The sequence below is a fragment of the Archocentrus centrarchus genome, unplaced genomic scaffold (genome assembly GCF_007364275.1).
Source record: "Archocentrus centrarchus isolate MPI-CPG fArcCen1 unplaced genomic scaffold, fArcCen1 scaffold_37_ctg1, whole genome shotgun sequence".
NCBI classification, from domain to species: domain Eukaryota; kingdom Metazoa; phylum Chordata; class Actinopteri; order Cichliformes; family Cichlidae; genus Archocentrus; species Archocentrus centrarchus.
This window is the reverse complement of record NW_022060264.1, coordinates 5,607-22,869: the sequence shown is the minus strand read 5'-3', so window position 1 is coordinate 22,869 and position 17,263 is coordinate 5,607. Positions and strand designations below refer to the sequence as shown.

Sequence of the window (17,263 nt, the reverse complement as noted above, 5' to 3'; positions counted from 1 at the left end):
CAGGGAATACCATTTTCTTGAAATGACCCAAGGCTTCCCAATAGAACATTGCCCAAAGCATCACACTGCCTCGGCCAGCTTGCCTTCTTCCCATAGTATTCCCCGGCCCTCCAAGTGATGTAATGAAAATGTGATTCATCAGACCAGGCCACCTTCTTCCATTGATTCAGGGTCCAATTCTAATTCTCACAAGCCTAGCACAAGTTAACACTTTCAGTGGTGGACAGCATGGCCAGACTGACTAGTCTGCAGCTATGCAGACCTATATGCAGCAAACTGCTGTGTATTCTGACACCTTTCTCTCAGCATTAACATTTTTGGGAACTTGAGCTACAGTAGCTCTTTTGTTGAATCAGACCAAACAGGCCAGCCTTCACTCCCCCATGCATCAGTGAGCCTTGGCTGCCCAAGACCCTGTCGCTGACTGACCAGTAGTCTTTCTTGGAACACTTTTGATAGATATTGACCACTGCAGACCAGGAAACCCCACAAGAGCTACAGTTTTGAAGATACTCTGACCCAGTCATCTAGTCATCACAATCTGACCCTTGTCAAACTCACTCAAATCCTATTTGAGTTAGCTTGCTTATTTTTCTAATGCATCAGCTTTGAGGACAAAATGTTCACTTGCACCCTAATATATCCTACCCACTAATAGGTGCCATGATGTGTTATTCAGTGGTCATACTGTTATATCTATTTGTTGTATACTTTTGACACTGTGTGAATTAGATCATGTGTTTATGTGTGTATAAACTTGTGCACCCAGTTCTTGTTTTTTAAAATCCTTAATGATGTATGCTGTATATCATTCCACTCTGCAAAAAACAGTTCAAAGAAAACATTAAAAGCCCCAAATTACCATGACATTCATGCCCATGATGAGTGTATATAAACACAACTGTATGCATTTTCACAAATGGCATAAAATGAATCAGTCAGTTGAGAATTGGATGGGATCTTCAATTTCACTGTGGAACATCATATTAGTGCCTGCTGAGGAGGAATTGTGAACATCTGTGTGTCAGTATCACTCACGTCGTGGCTCTCTGGGACCGTCCACTGTGATTTTGATGGCTCTTTGGTATGTGGCCACCTGTGGAGGGTTGGTGAACACTGTGATGGTCAGAGTGAAACTTTTTCCTATGAAAAAAGGAGGGAAAAAGGGTTGTGGATAACAAGAGATGAAGAAAAGAGAAAGGTAATTACAATGGACAAAGATCTTTAGTCTTTGGCTTGTGTGGTTTATGCCATAAAGACATACAGAATAATGGCACAGCTGTACTGTTCATTACACAGCATTTACTATACTCTTAAATGCAGTATAAACACATTTACCCTTTGTAATATTAACATACCACATAAAATTTTGTTGTGATGGGTATTTGGGGTAATAAGATTGCAGCTCCCTGTAAAGTGAACTTACTCTGCTCTTTTTTTTTTTTTTAACCTATAAGACTTTGCATGAATCATGGGCAATTTGGGGTATAGTGTCTATGGACTGGAGGTGCAGAGGATTGAACCCCTGACCTTTCATTAGTATATGGCACTTTCCTTTATGAGTGTATTGAAGTGGTTAGCAATGTCGCCTCACAAGTAGGTTCCTGGTTTGAATTCTGGGTAAGCTCAATTTAAAAACTGCTCTTTCTAAGTTGACCATGAATCTGAGGTAGATAAAGTTTTAAAAGTGTATAGACTTAAATGCAGTATGAATTAATGGTTATTAGTAGGCATTATTAGTGGTATGTGACATGTGGTCTAAAGTGCTTTGAGTGATCAGCAAGACTATAAGATTGGCATGTAAATGCCAGTCCATTTCTGTTTTATCAGCCATTGCTGTCTGGTCTCCCAAATGAAAATACCAAAGATGAAGATATAAAGTTGGAGGAGATCATAAAATCTCTTAATTATAGTTAAGTTGATTAGACTAGGTGGCTTAACAGCAAGCTATCCTGCTTGATTTGATGGAGAAAGTTAAAACTTGTTAAAGAAAAAGACAAGATACAGTACCTGTCAAAAGTTTGGACACACTTGGGTAAGTGTGTCCAATGCAGTTCTTTAGCCAATGCAGTTCTTTAGCTTCTGTTCTGGGTTATTTTGTGACCTGGATGAGTTGTTGGTGTATCTTGGACTAATTTTGATAAGTGGCCACTAATGGGACAGTTCACCACTGCTCTAAGTTTTCTCCATTTGTGGCTAATGGAACACCATGGTGTGCCTAAGAAATGGCTTTGTAAGCCTTTCCAGACTAAGATGTCAATGACTTTGTTCATTAATTGTTTCTTTATATTGTATGGTAGTATGGTGATGCTTCAGTCAAAGGCATGGGTGTACTATGGGCTCCCTAGAGTCACCCAGTGCAGTTAACCTTTACACAGATGAAGGGGAAAATAAAGTTCTTGGTTCTTTCAAAGGGATGGCACCTAGACATTGGTACAGATATGTGGATGACACCTGGGTCAAAATCAAGACCCAAGAAGCCTTCACTGATCACATCAACTCAGTGGATAAAAATATAAAGTTCACCAGGGAGGATACCAAGATAATAGATTACCATTCCTGGACTATGCACTGTAAACCGAGATTTTGATTCCACTTAAAAATATTGAGTTCACTTTGCATGGGGGAGTGAAGGCTGAGTTTACTTGTTAATGCTGAGTAGACTGTACTTTTTGATGGTCTGTCTTATTGTAATCATGTGTTTGAGTTCAAACAACTTAATATCATCAAGTTTTGCACCTGCTAAAAATCAAGTTTATACCAGTTTTAACAGACTGGCTTAATGCGCAGCTGCATGGTGGCATGATGTTAGCACTGCTGCCTCACATCTAGAATAGTTATCTGATAGTCTGGGTTCAATTCCACTTTAGCCCGTGACTCTTGCTGTGTGGACTCATGTATGTTCTCCCTGTGTCTGTGTGGGTTTCCCCCCACAATCTGAAGACATGCAGTTACTGGAGTTAGGTTAATTGGTCTCTCTAAATTGCCCACAGGTGTGAATGGTTGTCTGTGTCAGCCCTGCAACAGGCTGGTGACCTGTACGGGGTGTACCCTGCATCTTACTGCCTTGTCAGCCTGGGATAGGCTCCAGCCCCCACCACACAACCATGAAAAGGATAGGGGAACTTATTGATCAAGACATTTTACTTTTTCATGAACTATAAAAGATAAGTTTGGTCAATTAGAACATACAATTTAGTTCAATTGGATATGGAGTAGTGCTTACTTAATAGGCTGAGTTAAATGAACTGTTTCATTACTTAAAAAATTTAAGGCAACGAGTTACCTTGGTTTTTTTAAGTAGATTCAACTTATCTGGGTTTACAGTGTGCTGTGCTCATTGAGGAAGATGGAAGCCTCAACACTGAAGTTTACTGGAAACCCACATACAAACCAGTACCTACTCTTTGACTTCCAAAACCCACTGTAAAACAAACGTGGGGTGATCAGGCCCTGCAACACAGGGCGGAAAAGGAAAGAAACAGGAAGGAAAGAAGACGAACACACATATGTAAAGAAAGCGCTTAAATCATGTAGTTCTTCCAACTGGGCTTTTCTCAAATCTGCAAAGATGCATAAGAAAGAAAGGCACACACCAACTAGGGAGAAAAACAACAACAAAAAAATGCAGTCTTTAGATCCCTTCCCAGGTGCCTCAGTCCTTACTTCAGGTGACCTCAATCAGTCACATAATAGGGTGGGGCAAGGTCTCACAGTGGTTTTACCCAACACCCCTGATGGTAATGACCCATGCTTTTTCAAACCTTGGCTCATGTGATGGCACATAATAATGTAATGTAATTAAACTACTGTTCAATTGTAGATCATGGTTGCTGCAAAGCTAGTTGAGCAGCAGTCCGGAACTGGACTGGCCCTGTTAGTGGGGACTCCAATAGTGCTCGGAGTTGGGGTGGTTTACCTGTGGAACCACAGCAGGTACAAACGAAAGGAGGGGAGGGGAACAGAAAACACCTGAAGGCAGTTCCAGCCTCATGCAGGGCAGGACGGTGCAGCTCAATCCAGCCGAGAACAGAAGAACATGATCCCTTTGGATCGGACCCAAGCAGCTAAGAAAAACGGCTACATGTACTTCAAGGCTGACAAATCTTAGAAATGCCATTCAGTGTTTCACAGAGGCCATCACCCACAGAGCAGAAGACAGATCTGTGACAGTCATATGTGTGAGTATGAATATATGATTTGTGTGTGTGTGTGTGGTGCATGTGTGTGCGTGTGTGTGTGTGTGGTGCATGTGTGTGCGTGTGGTGCATGTGTGTGCGTGTGTGTGTGTGGTACATGTGTGTGCATGTGTGTGCGTGTGCGTGTGTGTGTGTGGTACATGTGTGTGCATGTGTGTGCGTATGTATGTGTGTGGTGCATGTGTGTGCGTGTGGTGCATGTGTGTGCGTGTGTGTGTGTGTGTGTGTGTGTGTGTGTGTGTGTGTGTGTGTGTGTGTGTGTGTGCATGTGTGTGAGTGTATGGACAGCAGGGCCTGGGCCTGTGGTTCACTGAGCCTTGGCACCTGTGGGACATGGTTGCGGAGGGTGGGAGTCACCCCTCCCTATCACTCCCTATCGCTTCCTGCTGCTTCCTGCTGGTTGCCACTGCTGCCCTGGAGTGTCGGGTGCCCGTGGGTCCCGGGGTTCGCGGCTGGATGTCTTGGCGTGGTTCTTGGCCCGCTCCCTTGGCGGTTGTGGCCTGGGGGTAGCTCGGGCCTCTTTGGCGTGGGGGGGCTCTGCTGGGTGTCGGCGGTTCTCGGGCGCCTGGGGCCCTGGGGCCCTGGGGCCGCATTCGCGGCTCATGCGGGGGATGCCGGCCCGCGGCGGGGGTTGGCTGCTCATTGCCTCTGGCTGTCTGGACTCTTGCCGTTTGGCCGTGGGGGGGTCCGTCTGGGGTCTACCTCCTTCCTCCTCTGGGGTGTGTGCGCAGTTGCCATCGGGATGTGTGGCCTCTCGTCTTCTGATGTCCTGGTGGGCCGTGGATAGGCCGCGTCCTCTGGGTCCTTTCCCGTTCGCCTCTGGATCACGGGGGGCATGATTGCAGTTTCTTGCCTCCATTGGTGAGTACGTTCCATGACAAAGGCACATACACACATTACACATTTTTGTTTTTCTTTCTCACTCCTTTTTGTACCCTTTCCTTTCTGCCTGTCACGCCTGGTATAAATAAATAAAATAAAAACAAAATACAAACTAAATACATGCTAACAAGAGTAGCCTATTGTAAAACTTAAAGAGCTATTCTTGGAAAAGCAAATATGTTTGGTACACCAGCGTATTCGGATCATATTCTGAGTGCGAAAACTGCCAGACATGACAAGCTTAAAAAAAAAAAAGAAGACAGATCTGTCAATGTTTTACCAGAACAGAGCAGCAGCCTACAAACAGCAGAGGAAATGGACAGACATGGTACAGGATTGCACTAAGGCTGTGGAACTCAGTCCACATTACGCAATGGCTCTGTTCAGGAGGGCTAAAGCTCTGGAAAAAAACTAGACAACAAGAAGGAGTGTCTAGCGGAGGATGTCATAGTGGTGTGTATCTTCGAGACCTTCCAGAACCAACATGGCATGCTGCTAGCAGAAAAGGTGCTGAAGCAGCTTGGGAAATGGAAGGCCAAAGAGAAATACAAGAACTGTGAGCTGATGATGCCTTCGCCTCAGTTCATCAAGTCACACTTTAGCTCCTTCAGTGATGACATCAACTCCCAGCCTCTGCAGAGAGGGAAGGGGGGGAGGGGGGGTGCAAATGCGTCAAGAAGATTGAGTCAATAGGAAGATACACTGCTGAGGCGTGGCTGCTGCGCACCACCTTCTACCTTCTGATCTAAAACTTTTCTGTTGCTCAGCCTGAATTGGATCGGGTCATCAATAGAATAGAATGCCTTTATTGTCATTACACAGAATATGTAATGAGATTGGAAAGTCACTCCCATTCAGTGCCATGCTGTAGAAAGTCAAATATATATACATTGTAAAAAAAATAAAATAAGTATATACATATATTAATGAAGATGGAGATGAGCATTGCACTTGGTGAATGAATATTGCACTATTGAATGAATATTGTATATTGCACATTATAGGGGTGATAGATATTGTTCAGTATGTGTGTGTGAGTTCAGGGTGGTGATTGCTTTGGCAAATAAACTGTTCTTGAGTCTGTTTGTTCTGGCTTTGATGCACCTGTAGCACCTGCCAGAGGGCAGCAGGTCAAACAGTTCAAAGCCAGGGTGTGAGCTGTATTTGATGATGTTTTTGGCTCTGCTGAGGCAGTGGGAGGTGTAGATGTCAGTCAGGGAGGGGACAGGGCAGCCAGTTCTTTGTACTGTCTTGACTACCGTCTGAAGCCTCCCCCTGTCTGCCTCAGTGCAGCTGCCATACCATACTGTGATACAGTATGTCAGCAGGCTCTCAATGGATGAGTGGTTAAAAAGTCAGCAGCAGGTTTGAGTCCAAGTTGTTCTTCCTGAGGACTCTCAGGAAGTGAAGTTGCTGCTGAGCCTTCTTGATAACAGCTGTGATGTTATCTGACCAGGAAAGATCAGCAGAGATGAGGACACCAAGAAACCTGAAGGTGTGGACCCTCTCCACACGCTCACTGTTGATGTAGATGGGGGTCTGGGTCAGTCTTTGGTTTTCATGGTGTTCAGTGCCAGGTTGTCCTCTGAACACCAGGCTGTCAGCTTCAGGACCTCTTTCTGTAGGCTGCCTCATCTCCCCTTGAGATGAACCCAACTACTGTGGTGTCGCCAGCAAATTTGACAATGAGGTTGTTATTGTGGGCTGGCCTCCAATCATGGGTGTAGAGGCAGTACATGAGGGGGGTCAGCACACAGTCCTGTGGGGAGCCAGTGCTCAGTGTGCGGGTGGAGGAGAGATAGGGGCCAAGTCTTGCAGTCTGGGGCCGGTTGGTTAAGAAGTTCTTTATCCAAGAACATGTGATGAGGGGAGGCCCAGGGTGTGCAGTTTGGTATTGAGAATGTCCGAGATGATTGTATTGAACGCTGAGCTGTAATCCACAAAGACCATGTGAGCGTAGCTCTGCTGCTGCACCAAGTGGCTCAACACAGAGTGGAGAGCTGCTGCGATTGCATCCTCTGTAGATCTGTTTGCATGATATGCAAACTGATGGGTGTCAAGTGTGTGTGTGTGTGTGTGTGTGTGTGTGTGTGTGTGTGTGTGTGTGGTGGTGGTGGTGGTGGTGGTTGTGGTGGTGGTTTGTAGTGGTGGTGGTATTTGATGGGATCCAGCACATCATGATTACTGGTGTGAAGGGCCGCAGGGCGGTAATCATTTAGGCTGTTGATGGATGACCTTTTGGGCACAGGGATGATTGTGGCTGTTTTTAGGCAGGGGTGATGACTGCTTGGGCCACGGAGACATTGAAAATCCTGATGAGAATCAGGGTGAGCTGGTGGGCATGTGCACAACGCCAATGAGAAGGTGTGTAATAATTGTGACAAGGGATTACAAATGTTTAGATCACTGTATACATTTTATTAAAAATGTTTTAAAATAATCAAATAAACAAATGTTAAAATACAGTAATTATGATTGATATTGTTTGTGAAACATTTGGTTTTATCTTTCTTTCTATTTTGTTAAAATAGAAAGAAAGTATAAAGTTATAAAGTATATATAAAAAAAAGTATATATAAAGTATATAGTTATAAAGTATTGCCAAGCCCAACTCCTGAAAAGCACCCACACACCACCACCCCCCCCCCACCACCACCAGTACCACCAAACTTTACACTTGGTACAACATAGTCAGACAAGTACTGTTCTCCTGGCAACCGCTAAACCCAGACTCAACCACCAGATTGACAGATGGAGAAGTATGATTCATCACCCTAGACAACACGTCTCCACTTCATCCGATGCTCTGCATCATCATGCTTGGTGATGTAAGGCTTGGATACAGCTGCATGAAGCTCTCTACACAGTGTTCCTAAGCTAATCTGAAGGCCACATAAAGTTTGGAGGTCTGTTGTGATTGACTCTGCAGAAAGTTGGCCTCTGCAGACCATGTGCCATTTTACGTTGCTGTCTTTCCCAACCACTTCCACTTTGTTATAATACCACTAACAATTGACTGTGGAATATTTTGTAGCGAGAACTGCACTTGTTGCACAGGTGATGTCCTATCAAGGTACCAGGTTGGAATTCACTGAGCTCATGAGAGTGACCCATTCTTTCACAAATATTTGCAGAAGCAGACTACATTCGTTGTCTTTGCTGTTAAAACTATGTGACAGTCTTGTTGCTGTAGTTCCTCATAGCTTAAAACGATAGCTAAGCACCTGCCAGCCATTCAGAAGTTTAACTGCAATCATATCTGAGAGGTATGACAAGTTTTTGCATAACACATTAATAGGGCTGTCTGTGTGACTGTTTATGTTGGGCTTGTTGGGAGGTCAACTTTGGAAGTAGCACATACTGTACTTAAATCACTTACTTAAATCTGTGCTTACTACAAACACTACACTTACATTACTGCTATTGTGTACAATGACTGGAGTAAAGCTGCCTTGTGCAAACAGTCTGATGGTTTCATTTTTTGTTTGTCGCTCAGCATTTCCCTTTCCCCCTAAATCTCTCTCTCTCTCTCACACACACACACACACACACACACACACAAAATCTGGTTAGTAGGTATTACTCTTACTTCTCTCTCCCACTCTGCCTCTGTAAACATTTTGCCATTATATTATTTCCCCCCAAAATTATGATATATGAAATGTCATATTTTATGTTCAAAACTGAAATACAGTTTCAGACACTTTCTAAAACCTTTCTATAGCAAATACCAACCACAAACAGATGACATTACCTGCTGTATTAATGGCCACTAGATGGCACCTAATAACTCTGTGTCTCTGCTTTCCTTGTGCAACCCAGAAACGAGGTTAATCTCTTATCTCTCCTGATCTAGATGCAGTGTTTACTCTTTATACACTGTTCTATACGAGTAAAAAAAAAAAAAAAAGGTATAGTATAAATGAACAATGTATAACAGGAAGCATGTCTCTCTGCCCTTGTTTACAAAGAGAGAGTTCCCAGTAAGAGTGTCTATCAGGCAGTTGGTGGCATCACTCTCTCTCTCTCTTACTGAATTTCTCTCCCTCTCTCACACACATGCATGCAGAATATCAACAAATCACAAAAAGCCTGTGTGTGTTTTGACAAGTGTTTTTTTTTTTTTTCCCAAGTCACTCCTGCCTCTCGCACCCTCTGAAGATAACAGCAGATTTGACTCATGAAGTGTGCTTGTGTGTGCACATGCATCATGTCAGGACTTGCTAAGTTTGGGTCATTCAGTTTTACTCACAATGTACAAGTACACATGTATGCATGTAGTCAAATATTGTGAAAGACAAAAATTATGATCTCGAAAGAGGAACTGATGGAAAGACTGAAAACTGGTTACACACACACACACACACACACACACACACACACACACACACACACACACACACACACACTAGTGGCATTAGCTTGAATCTTCATATAAAAGAAGCACAGTAGAGACTGCATCATCCGTTGACCAGTTAGTTATCTCAGGTGTATTGAGTCATATTTGCAGGAATGCAGCATGTATTGACTCCTCAACCTCTGGTGTCCACCATTTGGTATAATACCATGAGAGGCACCAACCCGCTCTGTTCAGTCCTGCAATGGAGGTGTAGAATTAGGTCCATTTAGACTAAATGGACCAAGCTTCCCATAAAGTGAGTTGAAAATATTCCCAACCAGCACCTGTACAGTATACCCACAAATCAAATGTGTTGAGACAGTATATTGCTGCAGCTGTGTCGCAGCTATTTAGCTGATAAGTCAGCAGGTAGCATAAACAAACAAACAAACAAGAATACAGGTTAATGAGGCAGGTGACAGCTTTCTAAACTCACTCCAATCCTATTTTCAGAGCAAAAACAATACTGCTTATGAAAAAAAACACAAAAACTAAAAGGCTGTAATGGAGTGGGCATGGTACTTGGGGTAATGATATATGGTCAAAAAATAATCATGATTTTAATCCACAAGTTGAAGGTTTATCAGAAACAAACAGAAATATTGTGAGATACAGTTTTACATCTGTCGAAAATATTCAAAAATAAAATAGGTATTTGCTGCATAAGGTGTACTGTATATATCTTATTTGACTACATTTGGTCAAAGGTGAAGCCAAATCTAGTTTTTTTTATCTGACTTCTTCCACATTGGTTACTTTAGCTTTCCAGACAGATTCAAGTAACTGTATTCTGTAAACTGAACCACAAACCACCTGTCATGGTCCTGGGCCGTGTGCCTAGCATTTGTGTTTTATTCTTTTAGGTTCTGTTTTCACTGAGTTCTGTTATATTCCTAGTTTGTTTTGGTTTTGATTATCCTCCTTAGTTCCTGTCTTGTTGTTAGTTATTTTTTACTAGTTGATTTCCTAGTTCCCTTTATTCCTGTCTCCCCTCCATCTGTGTTCTTGTGTCTGTTTTGTCCTTTTGTCACGTCCCTGGCCTCTTGTGTTTTTGTATTGAGTTTTATTCCCAGTGTTGTGACTAGTCTGCATCTCTGGCCCATGTCTTGTTTAATTACATTCAGCTGTGCCCCTCACCTTTTGCCTGTTCCCTGATTACCTTATGTGTGTATTTAAGTCCTTAGTCTGTGTCTGTTCCTTGTTGTGTCGTCACGTCACTGTTTTGTCCCGGTTTCGCTGTGTGCATCCCGCTCTGGATTATGTTCTTGCCTTCTGTTCTGCGTTCAAGTAAATAAAGCTTTAATTTAAATTAAGCTTTCTGCCTTATGTATCCTGTGTTGGGGTCCTCTTCCTTGCCTGCCACAATGTTTCATGACACCAACAGTGTATCAATTTTGCAACCAAGTACTTCTGAAAACAGGGAAGACTGACTAATGATGACAAGTTTGCAAATGTTGAGGAGCAGCAAGTGTTTATGAGGTTTAGCTAAATTTCAACTATGGTTCAACTACAAATTTTTCCAAATTTCCAGTTTAAGCTGCAAGCACATCTGTGTGCAAAGGATTTACAGTTAAAAACAGTTTGGATGACCTAGCTTCCTTCCTGTATATTGTTCCTGTCACCTGATCATAAAAAGCATTAATAAGAAAAGGATGCAGACACAGAGCAAAGAACACATACATAAGTGTCATAGCAGCGGAGTTACAGTTTCATTCATTAACAGATAGCAAGAACAGCAGTCTTCCAGCTATAAATCAATGTTTTAAAAAACATTACTATCTTAAAACACTGCTAAGAGAGTGATGCAGGAAAAATGACCCCATTGTACTCTGTGCTGTTAAATTTGCATGAAAACAAATTTATACTCCTCATTTTTCTTCATTTGAATTCTACTGCGTCTGAATTATTAATATGCTGTTTTCAAATGCAGGACTGTAGAATTGATAGAATATGGACAGTTTTACAAATTTCTTTTGGCCTGGGGAGGACTTATCAATTTTCTGTGTGTTTATGTGTGTGTGAAGGGTGAGCAGGGTTTGTGTACACAGCACTGGTGTTTTAAATAGATAAGTAGGGACATTTGCCTGCGCCTGATTTAGACTAACTGCGTTCATATGTCCGTTAAAAAGAGAGGGAGAAAGAAAGAGGCAGACACTGAATGGGATATTAGGAGGAAGTTGTATGAATGCTGTTTTTATTCACATGTACTTCCCCTAATTTTGTCCATGTGTGCTTGTGCAAAACATGTCTATTAATTTTCAACCCACAGAAGTTTTTAAAGGTGATGTCAGTCATGCTAATAGACTGATGCTTGCAAACTCACATTTGTACATCTTTTATGATATACTATCACAAAAATTCACATTTCTATGCATGTATTTCCTAATGCATGTCTGTTTCTGTATGTATGTACCTCTTCCACTGCGGCCCACGAAGCGGAGGTCGTTGAATCTGGCTACTTGGTTCTTGATTGCAGCTGTGGCATTGCGAAGCTCAGCTGAGTAATTCTCATCATTTCCAGCCATCACTGTAACCAAGGTGCCATCTGGAATGTCTCCCAGGGCAACCACCTAGTGACATGTTGGCACAAACAGGAGAAAAGATGGAGTAGCCTATTTAATGTGTACTCTTGAAGTGTCTGTGAGGTGGTGTCTTTTTGAAAGGTGAATATTATTTTAGGGTCTTTACAAAGCATCTTGCTTTGTGTTGTTGTGATTTGGTGCTATATAAATGAAACTGAATTGAATTCACAATAAAAACATGTATAGTTTCTGAATGCTTTGCAGTCCTAATTTAATCCAGATTGGAGTTTTTCAAAATCTATCTTTGTAGAGACACTGGATACCTCTTCACTGCCATTTTTCAATGCACAAAATAGTGCCATAGACTTTAGTCAAGGTTCTTTTAATATCTTAAATACACAAATGAGGGTGCTGCCGGACATTTCTGCTGATGTCATCTATATCACTGCACCAGCATAGACAATGGGTCCAAGGATCTCAGGGTGCTGTTGCCTAGCCTGCAGAGGTTTGTGCGTCCCTCCATGGATATTCCATAGGCGCCCTGTGAAAAGCACAGGGCACCTGGTATTCTATGGCAAATGCCAGCTGGGCTCCACAGTGTCTAGCCAAATGCAAACCTAGTGAAAAAATAATCAGAAATAATAAGGAGGGAAAAAATATCAGTGCCCTCCACCTGTAAAATCAGTCTTGTTTTGAGGATTGTATCGTTGTGTATCGCTGCCAACACATTTGTGCAAGCACACTTTGCATTACTGTAATTATGCAACCGTTCATCCCCTCGGAAAAATCCAAATGGTTTCTGAAAGCAAATAAATTGTGCTCCACAGACAACATGTGGTTAGGGCATCTTCCTATACTCTTAAAAAGAGTATAGGAAGATGCAAAGGAAAAGTGTTCCTTTAATTTTTTGAGCAGTCTATAAAGATGGATGTGAATTGCTGAGGCTAGCACAGTTTATTCTGACAGTGTGCTTGGTTTATACTACCTGAGCATTGAATTTCATGTAAAAGATGCAAATGATTAACTAAAAGTTGTTGAATAAACCTTAATAAAGGTTTATTCTCCATGTGCTCTAGAGAGCACATCCACACCTACACAAATACAAAGCCGGGAGGCTGATTTCCATATTAAGGCTAATCACACCAAGGCATCATTGTGCAAATAAGCAGGACAGATATAGTACTATGGAGCACTTCTCTCTGCAACCTGGAGCTCTCCAACCAACGACAACTGCCACACTGACATTAAGTACTCAGTTAACTTGCAAAAATGATGGTCCAACTGTTCATTACCACCTAAAGTGCTGTGAGAATAATTCAACTCACCAATCGCAGTATTGATCTGAGTTGATGGAATCTTGACTGGCTGAAATAAGCAAATGAGCATTCCACTTGCTGGGTTCGAAAATATGATTTGCAAATAGTTTGCATTCAAGAACAAACATACACATAAACACAGTCAGGCAGACTGTCGGCAACAGAGCTAAAAGCAGGCCAACAGAATAAACAAGACAAAGGAAACAATTATGAAGGCAAATATGTGTGTATCTGTGTATGTGTATGCACATCCAATACCTGTGTGTATACCTAGTGTGTGTGTGTTATCATGTATGTTCAATGTGCATGTGTATTTCAGTGAGTATATAAAATGTCTATTTGTGTGGGTGTGTGTGTGTGCATTTCAACAGTCATCCATTATCAGTAAGAAGCAGTGACATCCGCTCATGACATTCCATAATGATGCATAATGCACCAAACTCTCTTACACACGCATGCATGCGCAAACACTAATGCATAAAACCCAGTAAATCAATCCACTATGTGTTCTGCAGCTAAAAGCTACTTTTCCACAAATGCATTTTGTCTCAAAGTGCAGGAAAACCATCCACACAAGGGAAACACAGCAAAAACAAACAAACGTGTAAAATCACTGAGGATGGATGGAACATATGACCAGTGGGTAAGACAGAATAAAAGTCTGTAAAAATTTGTGACTGAAGCTGTCAAAAAGAAAATGTATTTTAAAATATTATGAATTTCCATTTTGTATTTTTATTCACATTAAATATCAAAATCATGTGTGAAAAGTCTCTATTAACATTAACTTAAAAATGCAGTCTGATGTGAAGAATTACTGCTTTTCTCTGTTTGTTTGTGGACAATGAATATTTTGAACAACAAGTCGGACAAGAACAGTACATGGAATAATAACTAACAGATGAACTGATGAAAATAATTCAGCAATAATATGTTGAGGTAAAGCTACATGTTAAGGAATGTTATTATCAGAAAACCTTCAGTAGGTGAAGAGTTCATCTTTACCTGGTTGCAAGTGGCGGTAACTGTTATGGGTTATTTTAATGTGTGAAACTGTGTATAATAGCTATTTGTATGCAAGCTCTAAGCATTACAAAGTACACAGTCACATGCTGAAATGACCAAGACCTAAACACTGCACTGCCAACATACACACCTTAAAAGCAATGGGCAGGGTCTTGTTACACCTCCAGTGAGAAGGCAACACAGAGCACAGGAAGTTGGGACTGTCAGTTTTCACCAGCTCTCCTGGATGATCTGGCATCACCTAAACAAACAGCAGCACATTTATATATTAGTCTTAAACTCTGGCAGCAGCTCACAAATAACCAGCCAGTCCCATGCCGCCCTACCTCCACCATGCCATGGTCAGCCATGCGCAGTTTGCCCACCAGAGCAGCTCCACCACTGGCCTCCTGTGCTCCCAGGGGCAGGGCCTCGGCCATCTTCCCCCCCGAGGCGAGGGTGGTAGAGGGGGGAGTATAACGGCGACCAGGGGCAGGGTCTGTGTGAGAAGCCAAGAAAAATACTGCAGATGCTCTGTGTTGGCATACGTGTAATTATAGGGAGGAGGAGAGCCATTCTTTTAGGTAGACCTAATAATAGCTATAACTGAATGAGAATTGATTTTCATGTTAAAATACATCAATTAGATAATTGTTTAGGCAAAAAGAAAATGTCGAAAATTTCATGATTTCAGCTTCTGTTTTGCTTCCAAATGTTTTCTGCTTTTCTCAGTTATCGCAGATAATATTTTTTTTTTCACTTTTTTGTGACATCTTATAGATCCAGTTACTGATCAGTCGGTAAGCAGGTTAATAGATAATAAAAGTTTACTAGAAAGACGTCTATAGATAGTGTTTGACAAATTAAGACTATGCTGGGTGTTTATTCAGGTTATAGACACAGGCACGCACGCACACACACAAAGTGCTATGGCATTTATAAAATGGAACTGTGGAATCAAAAAGTGGAACACTACAATCAAAGAACACAAGTTAGTGCCACCACATAAAAAGATAATGTCAGAGAAATAAGCAGGTTTGCACAGGGGCGCCAATGGTTTGTCAGCTTTACCAAAGCCACGGCTGTACAGTTTGAAACCTTCCCACTGTCACGCACAAATACACACACACACACACACACACACACACACACACACACACACACACACACACACACACACACACACACACACACACACACACACACACACACACACATCAAGGAAGAGACACAGAGAGAGAGAAATAGTCCCACAGAACAGCTTGTTTTACAATGTCACGTCTCAGACATATATGCCATAATGACATATCCCTGTTACCTTCCAACTGGACTGAATTGAACTTTTATGCCACTTTTTTTTGTTGCTTTTAAGAAACACTCAATGCTCTTAGGCTACAACCCACATTCACCCATGCACACACACATTCATGCAGAGCTTTAATCGGTCATGAAGACAATTTAGGGTTATGTATTGTGCTCAAGAAACTTTGACTCGGAGATCAAACCACTTACCTGACCGACATTTTAGATATCTTTAAACGTGAAAGAAAAAAATCGTTTAAGCTGATGTGAAGTCGGAGTGTAAATCTTGATACAGAAACCTGCTTGGATATGTTATGCAGTATTATGCTGTGTAGCTAGGTAGCTGCTTCAAATGTTTCTACAAGCCAGTAACACACACACACACACACACACACACACACACACACACACACACACACACACACACACACACACACACACACACACACAAAACAAAAAACAACGGAACCAGCGAATAAGGAATAACGCTACACTGTCAGAGAACCAGGGCATTTCTCCAATCAATCAGTCAATTCTAGCTATGTGACAGCTGATTAGGCTAATATATGATCTTGCCAGCATACAACAGGCAGTGGAAACTGCTCTAGAACTCGGGTAGAGTTGTCTGTGGATTTTTTTTATACTTTTATTGTTCACAACCACCACAACAACAATAATAATAATAATAGCAATAAGTCGTACCGTATTTGGCGTCCCACGGAAACACCATTTGTGCGTCCACCGAATCTCGACTCGCCGATTTTGACTATAAGCCTCACGCTTTCTTCTTGTTTGTGGCGCAAAAAGCGGATTCCAATGTGAATTTTCGCGTGAGCTTGTCACGTTGTCCAGTTCTTGTTATCTGTCCGTAAAACTATCCCGTCCAAACGCGCCAGAATTAAACTGTGCACATAAATATCCGCACAAAACGCTCTCCACAAACAGATCTCCGACAGTTCAGTGCGTGTTTTAGGTGTTCTCCACATAGAATAGAAACCAATGGTAGACTGAGACGGGTTTTGGAAAGTCTTCAGAGCTCAGCAGAAAAAGCTCATAATTAAAGTGTAAGGAAACGCGCAAATATTGGAGAAAATGAAAAAATGAGATTCTGAATGCATTTTAAATGTAGTTTCTTTCAATATGCCGTTTCATAATAACTGCATCGCTTTCCTTTCTCCTGCATATGAATGGCCATCTCCGATCTCGTCGTCAGGGTTTTACCGGCACTGCTCCGGATTTGCATCTCATCTGAGCAAAGACCTGCTCTCAGCCAATGAGGACGCTTTTTAGAGGCTGTCGCCGAAAGGATAAGACCAATCAGGATCCTGTGCGTCCGAAAGGAGGCGAGTTTGTGGAGAAACAAGGAGGCAGAACTGCGTTTCTTCCTGCATGAAACTGCAGCTGTGTGTAATCACACATCCCCACATAATCCTACAAACTACCAAAGTACAGCTCAAAGCATTTAACAAAACTAGTAAGATGCCTTCCTTCGTTTGACAGTAGAATATTTTTTTTCTTTTTCTTTTCATTAAAATATACTCAAAACTGATAAACCTTATAGTATGCCTCATATGAGCAAGCTGTCCGTAGCGCACAAAGACAATAGGGGGCAGCAGATGATCTAAATCACATCACTGA

The 17,263-nt window shown here is 42.0% G+C and overlaps 1 protein-coding gene across 1 annotated transcript in view; it reads right to left on the bottom strand.

The window, feature by feature from the left end:
• The window catches only part of runx1 (RUNX family transcription factor 1), a 37,760-nt gene extending 21,312 nt beyond the window's left edge, over window positions 1-16,448 (bottom strand). The window contains exons 1-5 of the mRNA XM_030724531.1: window positions 16,328-16,448; window positions 14,671-14,822; window positions 14,475-14,585; window positions 11,894-12,050; window positions 1,039-1,143 (exon numbers count right to left, since the gene is read on the bottom strand). Coding sequence (XP_030580391.1) covers window positions 1,039-1,143; window positions 11,894-12,050; window positions 14,475-14,585; window positions 14,671-14,822; window positions 16,328-16,355 — 553 coding nt within the window. The 5' untranslated portion in view covers window positions 16,356-16,448. The remainder of the gene's footprint in view (window positions 1-1,038; window positions 1,144-11,893; window positions 12,051-14,474; window positions 14,586-14,670; window positions 14,823-16,327) is intronic.
• Window positions 16,449-17,263: the final 815 nt, after the last annotated feature.